The sequence below is a fragment of the Coturnix japonica genome, unplaced genomic scaffold, assembly GCF_054131305.1.
Source record: "Coturnix japonica strain WE unplaced genomic scaffold, WE-NBRP24 Scf118, whole genome shotgun sequence".
Lineage (NCBI taxonomy): Eukaryota > Metazoa > Chordata > Aves > Galliformes > Phasianidae > Coturnix > Coturnix japonica.
The window spans coordinates 17,833-38,400 of NW_028189021.1; the positions used below are offsets into that span (position 1 = coordinate 17,833).

Here is a 20,568-nt window from a genome sequence, read left to right on the forward strand (position 1 = left end):
CTAAATAGCCCCCCCACTGGTCACACTGACCCCAAATAGGCCCTAGTGGTCCCATTGACCCCAAATGGCCCCCCTAGGGTTCACATTGACCCCAAATAGCCCCCAATGGTCCCATTGACCCCAAATAGCCCCCAGTGGTCCTACTGACCCCAAATAGGCCCCAGTGATCCTACTGACCCCAAATAGGCCCTAGTGGTCCCACTGACCCCAAATAGACCCCAGTGGTCACACTGACCCCAAATAGACCCCAGTGGTCACACTGACCCCAAATAGGCCCCAGTGGTCACACTGACCCCAAATGATCCCCCAGTGGTCCCACTGACCCCAAATAGCCCCCAATGGTCCCATTGACCCCAAATGGTCCCCCCTAGGGTTCCCATTGAGCCTAGCAACCCCAATGACCCCACTGACCCCAAATGCCCCCCCTAGGGTTCCCATTGACCCCAAATGGCCCCTCAAGGGTTCCCATTGGCCCCAAATAGCCCCCAATGGTCCTATTGACACCAAATTGCCCCCCCTAGGGTTCCCATTGGCCCCAAATAGCCCCCAATGGTCCCATTGACCCCAATGACCCCAGTGGTCCCATTGACCCTAAATGGCCCCCAATGATCCCATTGACCCCAAATGGCCCCCAGTGGTCACACTGACCCCAAATAGGCCCCACTGGTCACACTGACCCCAAATAGGCCCTAGTGGTCCTATTGACATCAAATGGTCCCCCCTAGGGTTCCCATTGACCCCAAAGAGCCCCTCAAGGGTTCCCATTGACCCCAAATAGGCCCCAGTGGTCACACTGACCCCAAATAGGCCCCAGTGATCCTACTGACCCCAAATATACCTCAGTGGTCCTACTGACCCCAAATAGGCCCCAGTGGTCCCATTGACCCCAAATGGCCCCCCCTAGGGTTCCCATTGATCCCAAATAGCCCCCAGTGATCCCACTGACCCCAAATAGGCCCTAGTGGTCCTATTGATAACAAATGGTCCCCCCTAGGGTTCCCATTGACCCCAAATAGCCCCCAATGGTCCCACTGACCCCAAATAGGCCCTAGTGGTCCCATTGACCCCAAATGGCCCCCCTAGGGTTCCCATTGATCCCAAATAGCCCCCAATGGTCCCATTGACCCCAAATGGCCCCCCCTAGGGTTCCCATTGAGCCTAGCAACCCCAATGACCCCACTGACCCCAAATGCCCCCCCTAGGGTTCCCATTGACCCCAATGGTCCCCTAGTGGTCCTATTGATCACAAATGGTCCCCCCTAGGGTTCCCATTGGCCCCAAATAGCCCACAATGGTCCCATTGACCCCAAATAGGCCCTAGTGATCCTACTGACCCCAAATAGGCCCCAGTGATCACACTGACCCCAAATAGGCCCTAGTGGTTCTACTGACCCCAAATGGTCCCCCTAGGGTTCCCATTGATCCCAAATAGGCCCCAATGGTCCCATTGACCCTAAATAGTCCCCAGTGGTCCCATTGACCCCAAATGGCCCCCCCTAGGGTTCCCATTGAGCCTAGCAACCCCAATGACCCCACTGACCCCAAATGCCCCCCCTAGGGTTCCCATTGACCCCAAATGGTCCCCCCTAGGGTTCCCATTGGCCCCAAATAGCCCCCAATGGTCCCATTGACCCCAAATAGCCCCCCTAGGGTTCCCATTGACCCCAAAGAGCCCCCAATGGTCCCATTGACCCCAAATAGGCCCCAGTGGTCACACTGACCCCAAATAGGCCCCAGTGATCCTACTGACCCCAAATATACCTCAGTGGTCCTATTGACCCCAAATGGCCCCCAGTGGTCCCATTGACCCCAAATAGGCCCTAGTGGTCACACTGACCCCAAATAGGCCCCAGTGGTCCCATTGACCCCAAATAGGCCCCAGTGGTCACACTGACCCCAATGACCCCAGAGGTCCCACTGACCCCAAATAGGCCCCAGTGATCACACTGACCCCAAATAGACCCCAGTGGTCACACTGACCCCAAATAGACCCCAGTGATCCTATTGACCCTAAATAGGCCCCAGTGGTCCTATTGACCCCAAATGGCCCCCCTAGGGTTCCCATTGGCCCCAAATAGCCCCCAATGGTCCCATTGACCCCAAATAGGCCCCAGTGATCCCATTGACCCCAAATAGGCCCCAGTGGTCCCACTGACCCCAAATAGGCCCCAGTGATCCCATTGATCCCACCAACTCCAATGAGCCCAGTGGTCCCATTGACCCTAAATCACCCCCAGTGATCCCATTGACCCCATTAATCCCATTGACCCCACTGTCCCTATAGTGCCCCATTGACCCCAATGTCCCCATTGACCCCAATGGCCCCATTGACCCCAATGTCCCCATTGACCCCATTGACCCCAATGCCCCCATAGACCCCAATGTCCCCATTGACCCCAATGCCCCCATTGACCCCAAAGTCCCCATTGTCCCCATTGACCCCAATGTCCCCATTAACCCCATTGACCCCATTGTCCCCATTGACCCCATTGATCCCAATGCCCCCATTGATCCCAATGTCCCCATTGACCCCATTGCCCCCATTGACCCCAATGTCCCCACTGACCCCATTGACCCCAATGTCCCCATTGACCCCATTGTCCCCATTGACCCCAATGTCCCCAATGTCCCCATTGACCCCATTGACCCCAATGTCCCCATAGACCCCAATGTCCCCATTGACCCCAATGTCCCCACTGACCCCATTGCCCCCATTCACCCCACTGTCCCCATTGACCCCAATGTCCCCATTGACCCCAATGTCCCCACTGACCCCAATGTCCCCATTGACCCCAATATCCCCATTGACACCAATACCCCCACTGACTCCATAGAACCCAATGTCCCCATTCACCCCAATGTCCCCATTGACCCCATTGACCCCATTGACCCCAATGTCCCCATTGACCCCATTGATCCCAATGTCCCCATAGACCCCAATGTCCCCATTGACCACAATGTCCCCCTTACCCCCATTGCCCCCATTGACCCCAATGTCCCCACTGACCCCAATATCCCCATTGACCCCAATGTCCCCATTGACTCCATTAACCCCAATGTCCTCATTGACCCCAATGTCCCCATTCACCCCAATGTCCCCACTGACCCCAATATCCCCATTGACCCCAGTGCCCCCATAGACCCCAATGTCCCCATTGACCCCAATGGCCCCATTGACCCCAATGCCCCCATTGACCCCAGTGCCCCCATTGATCCCAATGTCCCCACTGACCCCAATATTCCCACTGACCCCAATGTCCCCATTGACCCCAATGGCCCCATTCATCCCAATGTCCCCATTCACCCCAATGTCCCCACTGACCCCATTGACCCCAATGTCCCCATTGACTCCATTAACCCCAGTGTCCCCATTGACCCCAATGTCCCCATTGACCCCAATGCCCCCATTGACCCCAATATCCCCATTGACCCCATTGACCCCAGTGTCCCCATTGACCCCATATCCCCCCCCACCTTGAGGTTCTCGTGGTTGAGGTCGGTGCGGTGCTTGTCGGTGGGTTTGTAGCCCCCGTGTCTGTCCTGGATTACGGGGTCAAAAAGGTCCTTGAAAACCTCGTAGGATTCCTCGTCCCCGGCCACGCAGCCCACGGTCATGATGAAGGGGTGACCTATAGGGGGGGGATATGGGGTCAGATGTGGGTCCCCATGGGGTCGGGGAGAGAGATATGGGGATATGGGGGGGATGTAGGGAGATATAGGGGGGATATGGGGGGATATGGAGGGATATGGGGGGATGGGAGGGGATATGGGGGGATATGGGGGGATATGGGGGATGGGGGGGGTCAGATGTGGGTCCCCATGGGGTCAGGGAGAGAGATATGGGGATATGGGGGGGATATAGGGAGATATAGGAGGGATATGGGGGGATATAGGGAGATATGGGGGGATATGGGGGGAATATAGGGGCTACGGTGGGTAGGGGGGATATAGGGGAATATAGGGGGATATAGGGGGATATGGGGGGATATGGGGGGATATGGGGGGATATGGGGGGATATAGGGAGGATATGGGGGGATATGGGGGGATGGGAGGGGATATGGGGGGATATGGGGGGATATAGGGAGGATATGGGGGGATATGGGGGGATGGGAGGGGATATGGGGGGTCAGATGTGGATCCCCATGGGGTCAGGGAGAGAGATATGGGGATATGGGGGGGATGTAGGGAGATATAGGGGGGATATGGGGGGATATAGGGAGATATGGGGGGAATATGGTCTGGATGACGTCTATGGGGTGGCTCTATGGGGTGGCTCTATATGGGTTCTGTATGGATCTCTATGGGGTTATGGGGTCTCTATGGGGTCTCTATGGGGTCTCCCTGTCCCTATGGGGTGCTGTATGGGGTCATGGCCATATATTCGGTACCGGGGTTGTCGACTCCGGTCTGGATGACGTCTATGGGGTGGCTCTATATGGGGCTCTATGGGGTCTCTATGGGGTCTCTATGGGGTCTCCCCATCCCTATTGCTCTATAGGGTCTCTATGGGGTCTCTATGGGGTCTCTATGGGTTCTCCCCATCCCTATTGCTCTATGGGGTCTCTATGGGGTCTCCCTGTCCCTATTGCTCTATGGGGTCTCTATGGGGTCTCTATGGGGTCTCTATGGGTTCTCCCTGTCCCTATTGCTCTATAGGGTCTCTATGGGGTCTCTATGGGGTCTCCCTGTCCCTATGTGTTGCTGTATGGGGTCATAGCCATATATTCGTTACCGGGGTTGTCGACTCTGGTCTGTATGATGTCTATGGGGTGGCTCTATATGGGGCTCTATGGGGTCTCTATGGGGTCTCCCCGTCCCTATTGCTCTATGGGGTCTCTATGGGGTCTCTATGGGGTCTCTATGGGGTCTCCCCATCCCTATTGCTCTATGGGGTCTCTATAGGGTCTCTATGGGGTCTCTATGGGTTCTCCCTGTCCCTATTGCTCTATGGGGTCTCTATGGGGTCTCTATGGGGTTATGGGGTCTCTATGGGGTCTCTATGGGTTCTCCCTGTCCCTATTGCTCTATGGGGTCTCCCTGTCCCTATGGGGTCTCTATGGGGTCCCTATGGGTCTCCCTGTCCCTATATATCTCTATGGGGTCTCTATGGGATCTCCCCGTCCCTATTGCTCTATGGGGTCTCTATGGGGTCTCTATGGGGTCTCTATGGCTTCTCCCTGTCCCTATGGGGTCTCTATGGGGTCTCCCTGTCCCTATTGCTCTATAGGGTCTCTATGGGGTCTCTATGGGTTCTCCCTGTCCCTATTGCTCTATTGGGTCTCTATGGGGTTTCTATGGGGTCCCTATGGGTCTCCCTGTCCCTATATATCTCTATGGGGTCTCTATGGGTTCTCCCCATCCCTATTGCTCTATAGGGTCTCTATGGGGTTATGGGGTCTCTATGGGGTCTCTATAGTGTCTCTATGGGTTCTCCCCATCCCTATTGCTCTATGGGGTCCCTATGGGGTCTCTATGTCCCTATATGCCTCTATGGGGTCTCTATGGGGTTATGGGGTCTCTATGGGGCTCTATGGGTCTCCCTGTCCCTATGGGGTGCAGTATGTTCATTACCGGGGTTGTCGACTCCGGTCTGGATGACGTCTATGGGGCGTCTCTATATGGGACTCTATGGGGTCCCTATGGGGTCTCTATGGGTCTCCCTGTCCCTATGGAGTGCTTTATGGGGTCTCCCTGTCCCTATTGCTCTATGGGGTCTCTATGGGGTCTCTATTGGGTCTCCCTCTCCCTATGGGGTCTCTCTGGGTCTCCCTGTCCCTATGCGGTGCTTTATGGGGTCTCCCTGTCCCTATTGCTTTATGGGGTCTCTATGGGGTCTCTATGGGTTCTCCCCTTTCCCTATTGCTCTATGGGGTCTCTATGGGGTCTCCCTGTCCCTATGGGGTCTCTATAGGGTCTCTATGGGGTCTCTATGGGGTCTCCCTGTCCCTATGGGGTCTCTATAGGGTCTCTATGGGGTCTCTATGGGGTCTCCCTGTCCCTATGGGGTCTCTATAGGGTCTCTATGGGGTCTCTATGGGGTCTCCCTGTCCCTATTGCTCTATAGGGTCTCTATGGGGTCTCTATGGGATCTCTATGGGTCTCCCTCTCCCTATGGGGTTTTCTATAGGGTCACGGCCATATATTGGTTACCGGGGTTGTCGACCCCTGTTTGTATGACATCTATGGGGTGGCTCTATATGGGACTCTATGGGGTCCCTATGGGGTCTCTATGGGATCTCTATGTCCCTATATGTCTATGGGGTCTCTATGGATTATCCCTGTCCCTATTGCTCTATAGGGTCTCTATGGGGTCTCTATGGGGTCTCTATGGGGTCTCTATGGGGTCTCCCTGTCCCTATTGCTCTATGGGGTCTCCCTGTCCCTATGGGGTGCTGTATGGGGTCAGGGCCATATGTTTCTATGGGGTGTTCTATAGGGTCAGGGCAGTATGTCTCTATGGGGTGGCTCTATATGGGGCTCTATGGGGTCTCCCCATCCCTATTGCTTTATGGGATCTCTATGGGGTCTCTATGGGTTCTCTATGGGGTCTCTATGGGGTCTCTATGGGTTCTCCCCGTCCCTATTGCTTTATGGGGTCTCTATGGGATCTCTATGTCCCTATATTTCTCTATGGGGTCTCTATGGGTTCTCCCCGTCCCTATTGCTCTATGGGGTCTCTATGGGGTTATGGGGTCTCTATGGGGTCTCTATGGGGTCTCCCCATCCCTATCCCTCTATAGGGTCTCTATGGGTTCTCTATGGGGTCTCCCCATCCCTATTGCTCTATAGGGTCTCTATGGGGTCTCTATGGGGTCTCTATGGGGTCTCTATGGGGTCTCTATGGGGTCTCTATGGGGTCTCCCTGTCCCTATTGCTCTATGGGGTCTCTATGGGTTCTCCCCGTCCCTATCCCTCTATAGGGTCTCTATGGGGTCTCTATGGGGTTATGGGTCTCTATGGGGCTCTATGGGTCTCCCTGTCCCTATGGGGTGCAGTATGTTGGTTACCGGGGTTGTCGACTCCTGTTTGTATGACGTCTATGGGGTCCCTATGGGATCTCAATGTCCCTATATGCCTCTATGGGGTCTCTATGGGGTTATGGGGTCTCTATGGGGTCTCTATAGGGTCTCTATGGGGTCTCTATGGGTCTCCCTGTCCCTATGGGGTGCAGTATATTCGTTACCGGGGTTGTCGACTCTGGTCTGTATGACGTCTATGGGGTCCCTATGGGATCTCAATGTCCCTGTATGTCTCTATGGGGTCTCTATGGGGTCTCCCCGTCCCTATTGCTCTATAGAGTCTCTATGGGGTTATGGGGTCTCTATGGGGTCTCTATGGGGTTATGGGGTGTCTATGGGTCTCTGTGGGTCCCCATGTCCCTATGGGGTGCAGTATGTTGGTTACTGGGGTTGTCGACTCCGGTCTGGATGACATCTATGGGGCGTCTCTATATGGGACTCTATGGGGTCCCTATGGGGTCTCTATGGGGTCTCCCTGTCCCTATGGGGTGCTTTATGGGGTCTCTATAGGGTCTCTATGGGGTCTCTATGGGGTTATGGGGTCTCTATGGGGTCTCTATGGGTCTCCCTGTCCCTATGGGTTCTCTCTGGGTCTCCCTGTCCCTATGGGGTCTCTATGGGGTTATGGGGTCTCTATGGGGTCTCTATGGGTCTCCCTGTCCCTATGGGGTGCTTTATGGGGTCTCTATGGGGTCTCTATGGGGTCTCTATGGGGGTTATGGGGTCTCTATGGGGTCTCTATGGGTCTCCCTGTCCCTATGGGGTCCCCATGTCCCTATGGGGTCTCTATGGGTCTCCCTGTCCCTATGGGGTTTTCTATAGGGTCACGGCCATATATTCATTACCGGGGTTGTCGACTCCGGTCTGTATGACGTCTATGGGGTGGCTCTATATGGGGCTCTATGGGGTCCCTATATGTCTCTATGGGGTCTCTATGGGGCCTCTATGGGGTCTCTATGGGGTCTCTATGGGTTCTCCCTGTCCCTATTGCTCTATAGGGTCTCTATGGGGTCTCTATGGGGTCTCTATGGGTTCTCCGTTCCCTATTGCTCTATGGGGTCTCTATGGGGTCTCCCCATCCTTATTGCTCTATGGGGTCTCTATGGGGTCTCTATGGGGTTATGGGGTCTCTATGGGGCTCTATGGGTTCTCCCTGTCCCTATGGGGTGCTGTATGGGGTCAGGGCAGTATGTCTCTATGGGGTGGCTGTATATGGGGCTCTATGGGGTCTCCCTGTCCCTATGGGGTCTCTATGGGTCTCCCTGTCCCTATGGGGTGCTTTATGGGGTCTCTATGGGGTCCCTATGGGGTCTCAATGTCCCTGTATGTCTCTATGGGGTCTCTATGGGTCCCCATGTCCCTATGGGGTTTTCTATAGGGTCACGGCCATATATTCGTTACCGGGGTTGTCGACTCTGGTCTGTATGACGTCTATGGGGTCCCTATGGGATCTCAATGTCCCTATATGTCTCTATGGGGTCTCTATGGATTATCCCCGTCCCTATTGCTCTATAGGGTCTCTATGGGGTCTCTATGGGGTCTCCCTGTCCCTATTGCTTTATGGGATCTCTATGGGGTCTCTATGGGTCCCCATGTCCCTATGGGGTATTCTATGGGGTCATGGCCATATATTCGATACCGGGGTTGTCGACTCTGGTCTGGATGACGTCTATGGGGTGGCTCTATGGGGTGGCTCAATATGGGGTCTCTATGGATCTCTATGGGGTTATGGGGTCTCTATGGGGTCTCTATGGGATCTCCCCGTCCCTATTGCTCTATGGGGTCTCTATGGGGTCTCTATGGGGTCTCTATGGCTTCTCCCTGTCCCTATGGGGTCTCTATGGGGTCTCCCTGTCCCTATTGCTCTATAGGGTCTCTATGGGGTCTCTATGGGTTCTCCCTGTCCCTATTGCTCTATTGGGTCTCTATGGGGTTTCTATGGGGTCCCTATGGGTCTCCCTGTCCCTATATATCTCTATGGGGTCTCTATGGGTTCTCCCCATCCCTATTGCTCTATAGGGTCTCTATGGGGTTATGGGGTCTCTATGGGGTCTCTATAGTGTCTCTATGGGTTCTCCCCATCCCTATTGCTCTATGGGGTCCCTATGGGGTCTCTATGTCCCTATATGCCTCTATGGGGTCTCTATGGGGTTATGGGGTCTCTATGGGGCTCTATGGGTCTCCCTGTCCCTATGGGGTGCAGTATGTTCATTACCGGGGTTGTCGACTCCGGTCTGGATGACGTCTATGGGGCGTCTCTATATGGGACTCTATGGGGTCCCTATGGGGTCTCTATGGGTCTCCCTGTCCCTATGGAGTGCTTTATGGGGTCTCCCTGTCCCTATTGCTCTATGGGGTCTCTATGGGGTCTCTATTGGGTCTCCCTCTCCCTATGGGGTCTCTCTGGGTCTCCCTGTCCCTATGCGGTGCTTTATGGGGTCTCCCTGTCCCTATTGCTTTATGGGGTCTCTATGGGGTCTCTATGGGTTCTCCCCTTTCCCTATTGCTCTATGGGGTCTCTATGGGGTCTCCCTGTCCCTATGGGGTCTCTATAGGGTCTCTATGGGGTCTCTATGGGGTCTCCCTGTCCCTATGGGGTCTCTATAGGGTCTCTATGGGGTCTCTATGGGGTCTCCCTGTCCCTATGGGGTCTCTATAGGGTCTCTATGGGGTCTCTATGGGGTCTCCCTGTCCCTATTGCTCTATAGGGTCTCTATGGGGTCTCTATGGGATCTCTATGGGTCTCCCTCTCCCTATGGGGTTTTCTATAGGGTCACGGCCATATATTGGTTACCGGGGTTGTCGACCCCTGTTTGTATGACATCTATGGGGTGGCTCTATATGGGACTCTATGGGGTCCCTATGGGGTCTCTATGGGATCTCTATGTCCCTATATGTCTATGGGGTCTCTATGGATTATCCCTGTCCCTATTGCTCTATAGGGTCTCTATGGGGTCTCTATGGGGTCTCTATGGGGTCTCTATGGGGTCTCCCTGTCCCTATTGCTCTATGGGGTCTCCCTGTCCCTATGGGGTGCTGTATGGGGTCAGGGCCATATGTTTCTATGGGGTGTTCTATAGGGTCAGGGCAGTATGTCTCTATGGGGTGGCTCTATATGGGGCTCTATGGGGTCTCCCCATCCCTATTGCTTTATGGGATCTCTATGGGGTCTCTATGGGTTCTCTATGGGGTCTCTATGGGGTCTCTATGGGTTCTCCCCGTCCCTATTGCTTTATGGGGTCTCTATGGGATCTCTATGTCCCTATATTTCTCTATGGGGTCTCTATGGGTTCTCCCCGTCCCTATTGCTCTATGGGGTCTCTATGGGGTTATGGGGTCTCTATGGGGTCTCTATGGGGTCTCCCCATCCCTATCCCTCTATAGGGTCTCTATGGGTTCTCTATGGGGTCTCCCCATCCCTATTGCTCTATAGGGTCTCTATGGGGTCTCTATGGGGTCTCTATGGGGTCTCTATGGGGTCTCTATGGGGTCTCTATGGGGTCTCCCTGTCCCTATTGCTCTATGGGGTCTCTATGGGTTCTCCCCGTCCCTATCCCTCTATAGGGTCTCTATGGGGTCTCTATGGGGTTATGGGTCTCTATGGGGCTCTATGGGTCTCCCTGTCCCTATGGGGTGCAGTATGTTGGTTACCGGGGTTGTCGACTCCTGTTTGTATGACGTCTATGGGGTCCCTATGGGATCTCAATGTCCCTATATGCCTCTATGGGGTCTCTATGGGGTTATGGGGTCTCTATGGGGTCTCTATAGGGTCTCTATGGGGTCTCTATGGGTCTCCCTGTCCCTATGGGGTGCAGTATATTCGTTACCGGGGTTGTCGACTCTGGTCTGTATGACGTCTATGGGGTCCCTATGGGATCTCAATGTCCCTGTATGTCTCTATGGGGTCTCTATGGGGTCTCCCCGTCCCTATTGCTCTATAGAGTCTCTATGGGGTTATGGGGTCTCTATGGGGTCTCTATGGGGTTATGGGGTGTCTATGGGTCTCTGTGGGTCCCCATGTCCCTATGGGGTGCAGTATGTTGGTTACTGGGGTTGTCGACTCCGGTCTGGATGACATCTATGGGGCGTCTCTATATGGGACTCTATGGGGTCCCTATGGGGTCTCTATGGGGTCTCCCTGTCCCTATGGGGTGCTTTATGGGGTCTCTATAGGGTCTCTATGGGGTCTCTATGGGGTTATGGGGTCTCTATGGGGTCTCTATGGGTCTCCCTGTCCCTATGGGTTCTCTCTGGGTCTCCCTGTCCCTATGGGGTCTCTATGGGGTTATGGGGTCTCTATGGGGTCTCTATGGGTCTCCCTGTCCCTATGGGGTGCTTTATGGGGTCTCTATGGGGTCTCTATGGGGTCTCTATGGGGGTTATGGGGTCTCTATGGGGTCTCTATGGGTCTCCCTGTCCCTATGGGGTCCCCATGTCCCTATGGGGTCTCTATGGGTCTCCCTGTCCCTATGGGGTTTTCTATAGGGTCACGGCCATATATTCATTACCGGGGTTGTCGACTCCGGTCTGTATGACGTCTATGGGGTGGCTCTATATGGGGCTCTATGGGGTCCCTATATGTCTCTATGGGGTCTCTATGGGGCCTCTATGGGGTCTCTATGGGGTCTCTATGGGTTCTCCCTGTCCCTATTGCTCTATAGGGTCTCTATGGGGTCTCTATGGGGTCTCTATGGGTTCTCCGTTCCCTATTGCTCTATGGGGTCTCTATGGGGTCTCCCCATCCTTATTGCTCTATGGGGTCTCTATGGGGTCTCTATGGGGTTATGGGGTCTCTATGGGGCTCTATGGGTTCTCCCTGTCCCTATGGGGTGCTGTATGGGGTCAGGGCAGTATGTCTCTATGGGGTGGCTGTATATGGGGCTCTATGGGGTCTCCCTGTCCCTATGGGGTCTCTATGGGTCTCCCTGTCCCTATGGGGTGCTTTATGGGGTCTCTATGGGGTCCCTATGGGGTCTCAATGTCCCTGTATGTCTCTATGGGGTCTCTATGGGTCCCCATGTCCCTATGGGGTTTTCTATAGGGTCACGGCCATATATTCGTTACCGGGGTTGTCGACTCTGGTCTGTATGACGTCTATGGGGTCCCTATGGGATCTCAATGTCCCTATATGTCTCTATGGGGTCTCTATGGATTATCCCCGTCCCTATTGCTCTATAGGGTCTCTATGGGGTCTCTATGGGGTCTCCCTGTCCCTATTGCTTTATGGGATCTCTATGGGGTCTCTATGGGTCCCCATGTCCCTATGGGGTATTCTATGGGGTCATGGCCATATATTCGATACCGGGGTTGTCGACTCTGGTCTGGATGACGTCTATGGGGTGGCTCTATGGGGTGGCTCAATATGGGGTCTCTATGGATCTCTATGGGGTTATGGGGTCTCTATGGGGTCTCTATGGGATCTCCCCGTCCCTATTGCTCTATGGGGTCTCTATGGGGTCTCTATGGGGTCTCTATGGCTTCTCCCTGTCCCTATGGGGTCTCTATGGGGTCTCCCTGTCCCTATTGCTCTATAGGGTCTCTATGGGGTCTCTATGGGTTCTCCCTGTCCCTATTGCTCTATTGGGTCTCTATGGGGTTTCTATGGGGTCCCTATGGGTCTCCCTGTCCCTATATATCTCTATGGGGTCTCTATGGGTTCTCCCCATCCCTATTGCTCTATAGGGTCTCTATGGGGTTATGGGGTCTCTATGGGGTCTCTATAGTGTCTCTATGGGTTCTCCCCATCCCTATTGCTCTATGGGGTCCCTATGGGGTCTCTATGTCCCTATATGCCTCTATGGGGTCTCTATGGGGTTATGGGGTCTCTATGGGGCTCTATGGGTCTCCCTGTCCCTATGGGGTGCAGTATGTTCATTACCGGGGTTGTCGACTCCGGTCTGGATGACGTCTATGGGGCGTCTCTATATGGGACTCTATGGGGTCCCTATGGGGTCTCTATGGGTCTCCCTGTCCCTATGGAGTGCTTTATGGGGTCTCCCTGTCCCTATTGCTCTATGGGGTCTCTATGGGGTCTCTATGGGGTCTCTATGGGTTTTCCCCATCCCTATCCCTCTTTAGGGTCTCTATGGGGTCTCTATGGGGTCTCCCCATCCCTATTGCTCTATAGGGTCTCTATGGGGTCTCTACGGGGTCTCTATGGGGTCTCTATGGGTTCTCCCCGTCCCTATTGCTCTATGGGGTCTCTATGGGGTCTCTATGGGGTCTCTATGGGGTCTCTATGGGGTCTCTATGGGTTCTCCCTGTCCCTATTGCTCTATGGGGTCTCCCTGTCCCTATGGGGTCTCTATGGGGTCTCTATGGGTTCTCCCTGTCCCTATTGCTCTATGGGGTCTCTCTGTCCCTATGGGGTCTCTATGGGGTCTCCCTGTCCCTATGGGGTCTCTATGGGGTCCCTATGGGTCTCCCTGTCCCTATGGGGTGCTGTATGGGGTCAGGGCAGTATGTCTCTATGGGGTGGCTCTATATGGGGCACTATGGGGTCTCCCTGTCCCTATGGGGTCTCTATGGGGTCATGGCCATATATTCGTTACCGGAGTTGTCGACTCCGGTCTGTATGACGTCTATGGGGTCCCTATGGGATCTCAATGTCCCTATATGTCTCTATGGGGTCTCTATGGGTCTCCCTGTCCCTATGGGGTGCTTTATGGGGTCTCCCTGTCCCTATGGGGTCTCTATGGGGTCTCCCTGTCCCTATGGGGTCCCTATGGGTCTCCCTGTCCCTATATATCTCTATGGGGTCTCTATGGGTTCTCCCCATCCCTATTGCTCTATGGGGTCTCTATGGGGTTATGGGGTCTCTATGGGGTCTCTATGGGTTCTCCCCATCCCTATCCCTCTATAGGGTCTCTATGGGGTCTCTATGGGGTCTCTATGGGGTCTCCCCATCCCTATTGCTCTATAGGGTCTCTATGGGGTTATGGGGTCTCTATGGGGTCTCTATAGGGTCTCTATGGGGTCTCTATGGGTTCTCCCCATCCTTATTGCTCTATGGGGTCTCTATGGGGTCTCCCTGTCCCTATTGCTCTATGGGGTCTCTATGGGGTCTCCCTCTCCCTATGGGGTGCTCTATGGGGTCTCTATGGGGTCTCTATGGGTTCTCCCTGTCCCTATTGCTCTATAGGGTCTCTATGGGGTTATGGGGTCTCTATGGGGTCTCTTTGGGTTCTCCCTGTCCGTATTGCTCTATAGGGTCTCTATGGGGTCTCTATGGGGTCTCTATGTCCCCATATGTCTCTATGGGGTCCCTATGGGTCTCCCTGTCCCTATATATCTCTATGGGGTCTCTATGGGTTCTCCCCATCCCTATCCCTCTATAGGGTCTCTATGGGGTCTCTATGGGGTCTCTATGGGGTCTCTATGGGGTCTCTATGGGTTCTCCCCATCCCTATTGCTCTATGGGGTCCCTATGGGGTCTCTATGTCCCTATATGTCTCTATGGGGTCTCTATGGGTTCTCCCCATCCCTATTGCTCTATGGGGTCTCTATGGGGTCTCTATGGGGTCTCTATGGGGTCTCTATGGGTTCTCCCCATCCCTATCCCTCTATAGGGTCTCTATGGGGTTATCGGGTCTCTATGGGATCTCTATGGGTTCTCCCTGTCCCTATTGCTTTATGGGATCTCTATGGGGTCTCTATGGGGTCTCTATGGGGTCTCTATGGGGTCTCTATGGGTTCTCCCCATCCTGATTGCTCTATGGGGTCTCTATGGGTCCCCATGTCCCTATGGGGTTTTCTATAGGGTCATGGCCATATATTCGTTACCGGGGTTGTCGACTCCGGTTTGGATGACGTCTATGGGGTGGCTCTATATGGGGCTCTATGGGGTCTCTATGGGGTCTCTATGGGATCTCTATGTCCCTATATGTCTCTATGGGGTCTCTATGGGTTCTCCCTGTCCCTGTTGCTTTATGGGATCTCTATGGGGTCTCCCCATCCCTATTGCTCTATGGGGTCTCTATGGGGTCTCTATGGGTTCTCCCTGTCCCTATTGCTCTATGGGGTCTCTATGGGTTCTCCCTTTCCCTATTGCTCTATGGGGTCTCTATGGGTTCTCCCCATCCCTATCCCTCTATAGGGTCTCTATGGGGTCTCTATGGGTTCTCCCCATCCCTATCCCTCTATAGGGTCTCTATGGGGTCTCTATGGGGTCTCTATGGGTTCTCCCCATCCCTATCACTCTATAGGGTCTCTATGGGGTCTCTATGGGGTCTCTATGGGTTCTCCCCGTCCCTATTGCTCTATGGGGTCTCTATGGGGTTATGGGGTCTCTATGGGGTCTCCCTCTCCCTATGGGGTCTCTATGGGGTCTCCCTGTCCCTATTGCTCTATGCGATCTCTATGGGGTCTCCCTGTCCCTATATATCTCTATGGAGTCTCTATGGGGTCTCTATGGGTTCCCCCTGTCCCTATTGCTCTATGGGGTCTCTATGGGTTCTCCCCATCCCTATTGCTCTATAGGGTCTCTATGGGGTCTCTATGGGGTCTCCCCATCCCTATTGCTCTATAGGGTCTCTATGGGGTCTGTATGGGGTCTCTATGGGTTCTCCCCATCCCTATCCCTCTATAGGGTCTTTATGGGGTCTCTATGGGGTCTCTATGGGTTCTCCCCGTCCCTATTGCTCTATAGGGTCTCTATAGGGTCTCTATGGGGTCTCTATGGGGTCTCTATGGGTTCTCCCCGTCCCTATTGCTCTATGGGGTCTCTATGGGGTCTCTATGGGTTCTCCCTGTCCCTATGGGGTCTCTATGGGGTTATGGGGTCTCTATGGGATCTCTCTGGGTCTCCCTGTCCCTATGGGGTTTTCTATAGGGTCACGGCCATATATTCATTACCGGGGTTATCGACTCCGGTCTGTATGACGTCTATGGGGTCCCTATGGGATCTCAATGTCCCTATATGCCTCTATGGGGTCTCTATGGGGTCTCTATGGGGTCTCCCCATCCCTATTGCTCTATAGGGTCTCTATGGGGTCTCTATGGGTTCTCCCTGTCCCTATTGCTCTATGGGGTCTCTATGGGGTCTCTATGGGGTCTCTATGGGTTCTCCCCATCCTTATTGCTCTATAGGGTCTCTATGGGGTCTCTATGGGTTCTCCCCATCCCTATTGCTTTATGGGATCTCTATGGGGTCTCTATGGGGTCTCTATGGGGTCTCCCTGTCCCTATTGCTCTATGGGGTCTCTATGGGGTCTCCCTCTCCCTATGGGGTGCTCTATGGGGTCTCTATGGGGTCTCTATGGGTTCTCCCCGTCCCTATTGCTCTATGGGGTCTCTATGGGGTCTCTATGGGTCTCCCTGTCCCTATGGGGTCTCTATAGGGTCTCTATGGGGTCTCTATGGGGTCTCCCTGTCCCTATGGGGTCTCTATAGGGTCTCTATGGGTCTCCCTGTCCCTATATATCTCTATGGGGTCTCTATGGGTTCTCCCCATCCCTATCCCTCTATAGGGTCTCTATGGGGTCTCTATGGGGTCTCTATGGGGTCTCTATGGGGTCTCTATGGGGTCTCTATGGGTTCTCCCTTTCCCTATTGCTCTATGGGGTCCCTATGGGGTCTCCCTCTCCCTATGGGGTCTCTATGGGGTCTCCCTGTCCCTATGGGGTCTCTATGGGGTCCCTATGGGTCTCCCTGTCCCTATATGTCTCTATGGGGTCTCTATGGATTATCCCTGTCCCTATTGCTCTATGGGGTCTCTATGGGATCTCTATGGGGTTTCCATGTCCCTATGGGGTCTCTATGGGGTCTCCCCATCCCTATTGCTCTATGGGGTCTCTATGGGTCCCCATGTCCCTATGGGGTTTTCTATAGGGTCACGGCCATATATTCATTACCGGGGTTGTCGACTCCTGTTTGTATGACGTCTATGGGGTCCCTATGGGATCTCAATGTCCCTGTATGTCTCTATGGGGTCTCTATGGGGTCTCCCTGTCCCTATTGCTCTATGGGGTCTCCCTGTCCCTATGGGGTCTCTATGGGTCTCCCTGTCCCTATGGGGTCTCTCTGGGTCTCCCTGTCCCTATGGGGTCTCTATGGGGTCTCCCTGTCCTTATTGCTCTATGGGGTCTCTATGGGGTCTCTATGGGGTCTCTATGGGGTCTCTATGGGGTCTCTATGGGTTCTCCCTGTTCCTATTGCTCTATGGGGTCTCCCTGTCCCTATGGGGTACTTTATGGGGTCTCCCTGTCCCTATTGCTTTATGGGATCTCTATGGGGTCTCTATGGGGTCTCTATGGGTCTCCCTGTCCCTATGGGGTCTCTATGGGTTCCCCCTGTCCCTATTGCTCTATAGGGTCTCTATGGGGTCTCTATGGGGTCTCCCCATCCCTATTGCTCTATAGGGTCTCTATGGGGTCTCTATGGGGTCTCCCCATCCCTATTGCTCTATGGGGTCTCTATGGGGTTATGGGGTCTCTATGGGGTCTCTATGGGTTCTCCCCATCCCTATCCCTCTATAGGGTCTCTATGGGGTCTCTATGGGGTCTCTATGGGTTCCCCCTGTCCCTATTGCTCTATGGGGTCTCTATGGGGTTATGGGGTCTCTATGGGGTCTCTATGGGTTCTCCCCATCCCTATCCCTCTATAGGGTCTCTATGGGGTCTCTATGGGGTCTCTATGGGTTCTCCCCGTCCCTATTGCTCTATGGGGTCTCTATGGGGTTATGGGGTCTCTATGGGGTCTCTATGGGTTCTCCCCATCCCTATCCCTCTATAGGGTCTCTATGGGGTCTCTATGGGGTCTCTATGGGTTCCCCCCGTCCCTATTGCTCTATGGGGTCTCTATGGGGTTATGGGGTCTCTATGGGGTCTCTATGGGGTCTCCCCATCCCTATCCCTCTATAGGGTCTCTATAGGGTCTCTATGGGGTCTCTATGGGGTCTCCCCATCCCTATTGCTTTATGGGATCTCTATGGGGTCTCTATGGGGTCTCTATGGGGTCTCCCTGTCCCTATTGCTCTATGGGGTCTCTATGGGGTCTCCCTGTCCCTATGGGGTGCTCTATGGGGTCTCTATGGGGTCTCCCCGTCCCTATTGCTCTATAGGGTCTCTATGGGGTTATGGGGTCTCTATGGGGTCTCTATGGGGTCTCTATGGGGTCTCTATGGGTTCTCCCCATCCCTATCCCTCTATAGGGTCTCTATGGGGTCTCTATGGGGTCTCTATGGGTTCTCCCCATCCTTATTGCTCTATAGGGTCTCTATGGGGTCTCTATGGGGTCTCTATGGGGTCTCAATGGTGTCTCCCTGTCCCTATGGGGTCTCTATGGGGTTATGGGGTCTCTATGGGGTCTCTATGTGTCCCCATGTCCCTATGGGGTTTTCTATAGGGTCACGGCCATATATTCATTACCGGGGTTGTCGACTCCGGTCTGTATGACGTCTATGGGGTCCCTATGGGATCTCAATGTCCCTATATGTCTCTATGGGGTCTCTATGGGTCTCCCTGTCCCTATGTGTTGCAGTAATGGGGTCAGGGCTGTATGTTTCTATGGGGTGGCTCTATATGGGTTCTGTATGGATCTCTATGGGGTTATGGGGTCTCTATGGGATCTCAATGTCCCTGTATGTCTCTATGGGGTCTCTATGGGTTCTCCCCGTCCCTATTGCTTTATGGGATCTCTATAGGGTCTCTATAGGGTCTCTATGGGGTCTCCCCATCCTTATTGCTCTATGGGGTCTCTATGGGGTCTCTATGGGGTCTCTATGGGTTCTCCCTGTCCCTATTGCTCTATGGGGTCTCTATGGGTTCTCCCCGTCCCTATCCCTCTATAGGGTCTCTATGGGGTCTCTATGGGGTTATGGGGTCTATATGGGGCTCTATGGGGTCTCCCTGTCTCTATGGGGTCTCTATGGGGTCTCCCTGTCCCTATTGCTCTATGGGGTCTCCCTGTTCCTATGGGGTTCTGTATGGGGTCATGGCTGTATGTTTCTATGGGGTGGCTCTATATGGGGTCTGTATGGATCTCTATGGGGTTATGGGGTCTCTATGGGGTCTCTGTGGGTCTCCCTGTCCCTATGGTTTGCAGTATGTTGGTTACCGGGGTTGTCGACTCCGGTCTGGATGACGTCTATGGGGTGTCTCTATATGGGACTCTATGGGGTCTCTATGGGGTCTCTATGGGTCTCCCTGTCCCTATGGGGTGCTGTATGGTGTCTCCCTGTCCCTATGGGGTGCTGTATGGTGTCTCCCTGTCCCTATGGGGTGCTGTATGGGGTCAGGGCCATATGTCTCTATGGGGTGGCTCTATGTCCCTATGGGGTCTCTCTGTCCCTATGGGGTCTCTCTGTCCCTATGGGGTGCTGTATGGGGTCTCCCTGTCCCTATGGGGTCTCTATGGGGTCTCTCTGTCCCTATGGGGTCTCTATGGGGTCTCCCTGTCCCTATGGGGTCTCTATGGGGTCCCTATGGGTCTCCCTGTTCCTATATATCTCTATGGGTTCTCCCCGTCCCTATTGCTCTATGGGGTCTCTATGGGGTCTCTATGGGTTCTCCCTGTCCCTATTGCTTTATGGGATCTCTATGGGGTCTCTATGGGTTCTCCCCGTCCCTATTGCTCTATGGGGTCTCTATGGGGTCTCTATGGGGTCTCTATGGGGTCTCCCCGTCCCTATTGCTCTATAGGGTCTCTATGGGGTCTCTATGGGGTCTCTATGGGGTCTCTATGGGTTCTCCCCGTCCCTATTGCTCTATGGGGTCTCTATGGGTCCCCATGTCCCTATGGGGTTTTCTATAGGGTCACGGCCATATATTGGTTACCGGGGTTGTCGACTCTGGTCTGGATGACATCTATGGGGTCTCTATGGGGTCTCTCTGTCCCTATGGGGTCTCTATGGGTCTCCCTGTCCCTATGGGTTCTCTCTGGGTCTCCCTGTCCCTATGGGGTCTCTATGGGGGTTATGGGGTCTCTATGGGGTCTCTATGGGTCTCCCTGTCCCTATGGGTTCTCTCTGGGTCTCCCTGTCCCTATGGGGTCTCTATGGGGGTTATGGGGTCTCTATGGGGTCTCTATGGGTCTCCCTGTCCCTATGGGTTCTCTCTGGGTCTCCCTGTCCCTATGGGGTCTCTATGGGGTTATGGGGTCTCTATGGGGTCTCTATGGGTTCTCCCCATCCCTATCCCTCTATAGGGTCTCTATGGGGTCTCTATGGGGTCTCTATGGGTTCTCCCCGTCCCTATTGCTCTATGGGGTCTCTATGGGATCTCTATGTCCCTATGGGGTCTCTATGGGTCTCCCTGTCTCTATGGGGTCTCTATGGGGTCCCTATGGGTCTCCCTGTCCCTATATATCTCTATGGGGTCTCTATGGGTTCTCCCTGTCCCTATTGCTCTATGGGGTCTCCCTGTCCCTATGGGGTCTCTATAGGGTCTCTATGGGGTCTCTATGGGTTCTCCCTGTCCCTATTGTTCTATAGGGTCTCTATGGGGTTATGGGGTCTCTATGGGGTCTCTATGGGGTCTCTTTGGGTTCTCCCTGTCCCTATAGCTCTATAGGGTCTCTATGGGGTCTCTATGGGGTCTCTATGGGTTCTCC

General features: G+C 54.1%; 1 protein-coding gene across 1 annotated transcript in view; it reads right to left on the reverse strand.

Moving 5' to 3' along the window:
- LOC107307457 (creatine kinase M-type) overlaps positions 1–20,568 on the reverse strand; it is a 49,363-nt gene that overhangs the window by 14,335 nt on the left and 14,460 nt on the right. Inside the window, exon 3 of the mRNA XM_085535326.1 lies at positions 3,475–3,629. Within this exon, the coding sequence (XP_085391452.1) occupies positions 3,475–3,629 (155 nt within the window). The remainder of the gene's footprint in view (positions 1–3,474; positions 3,630–20,568) is intronic.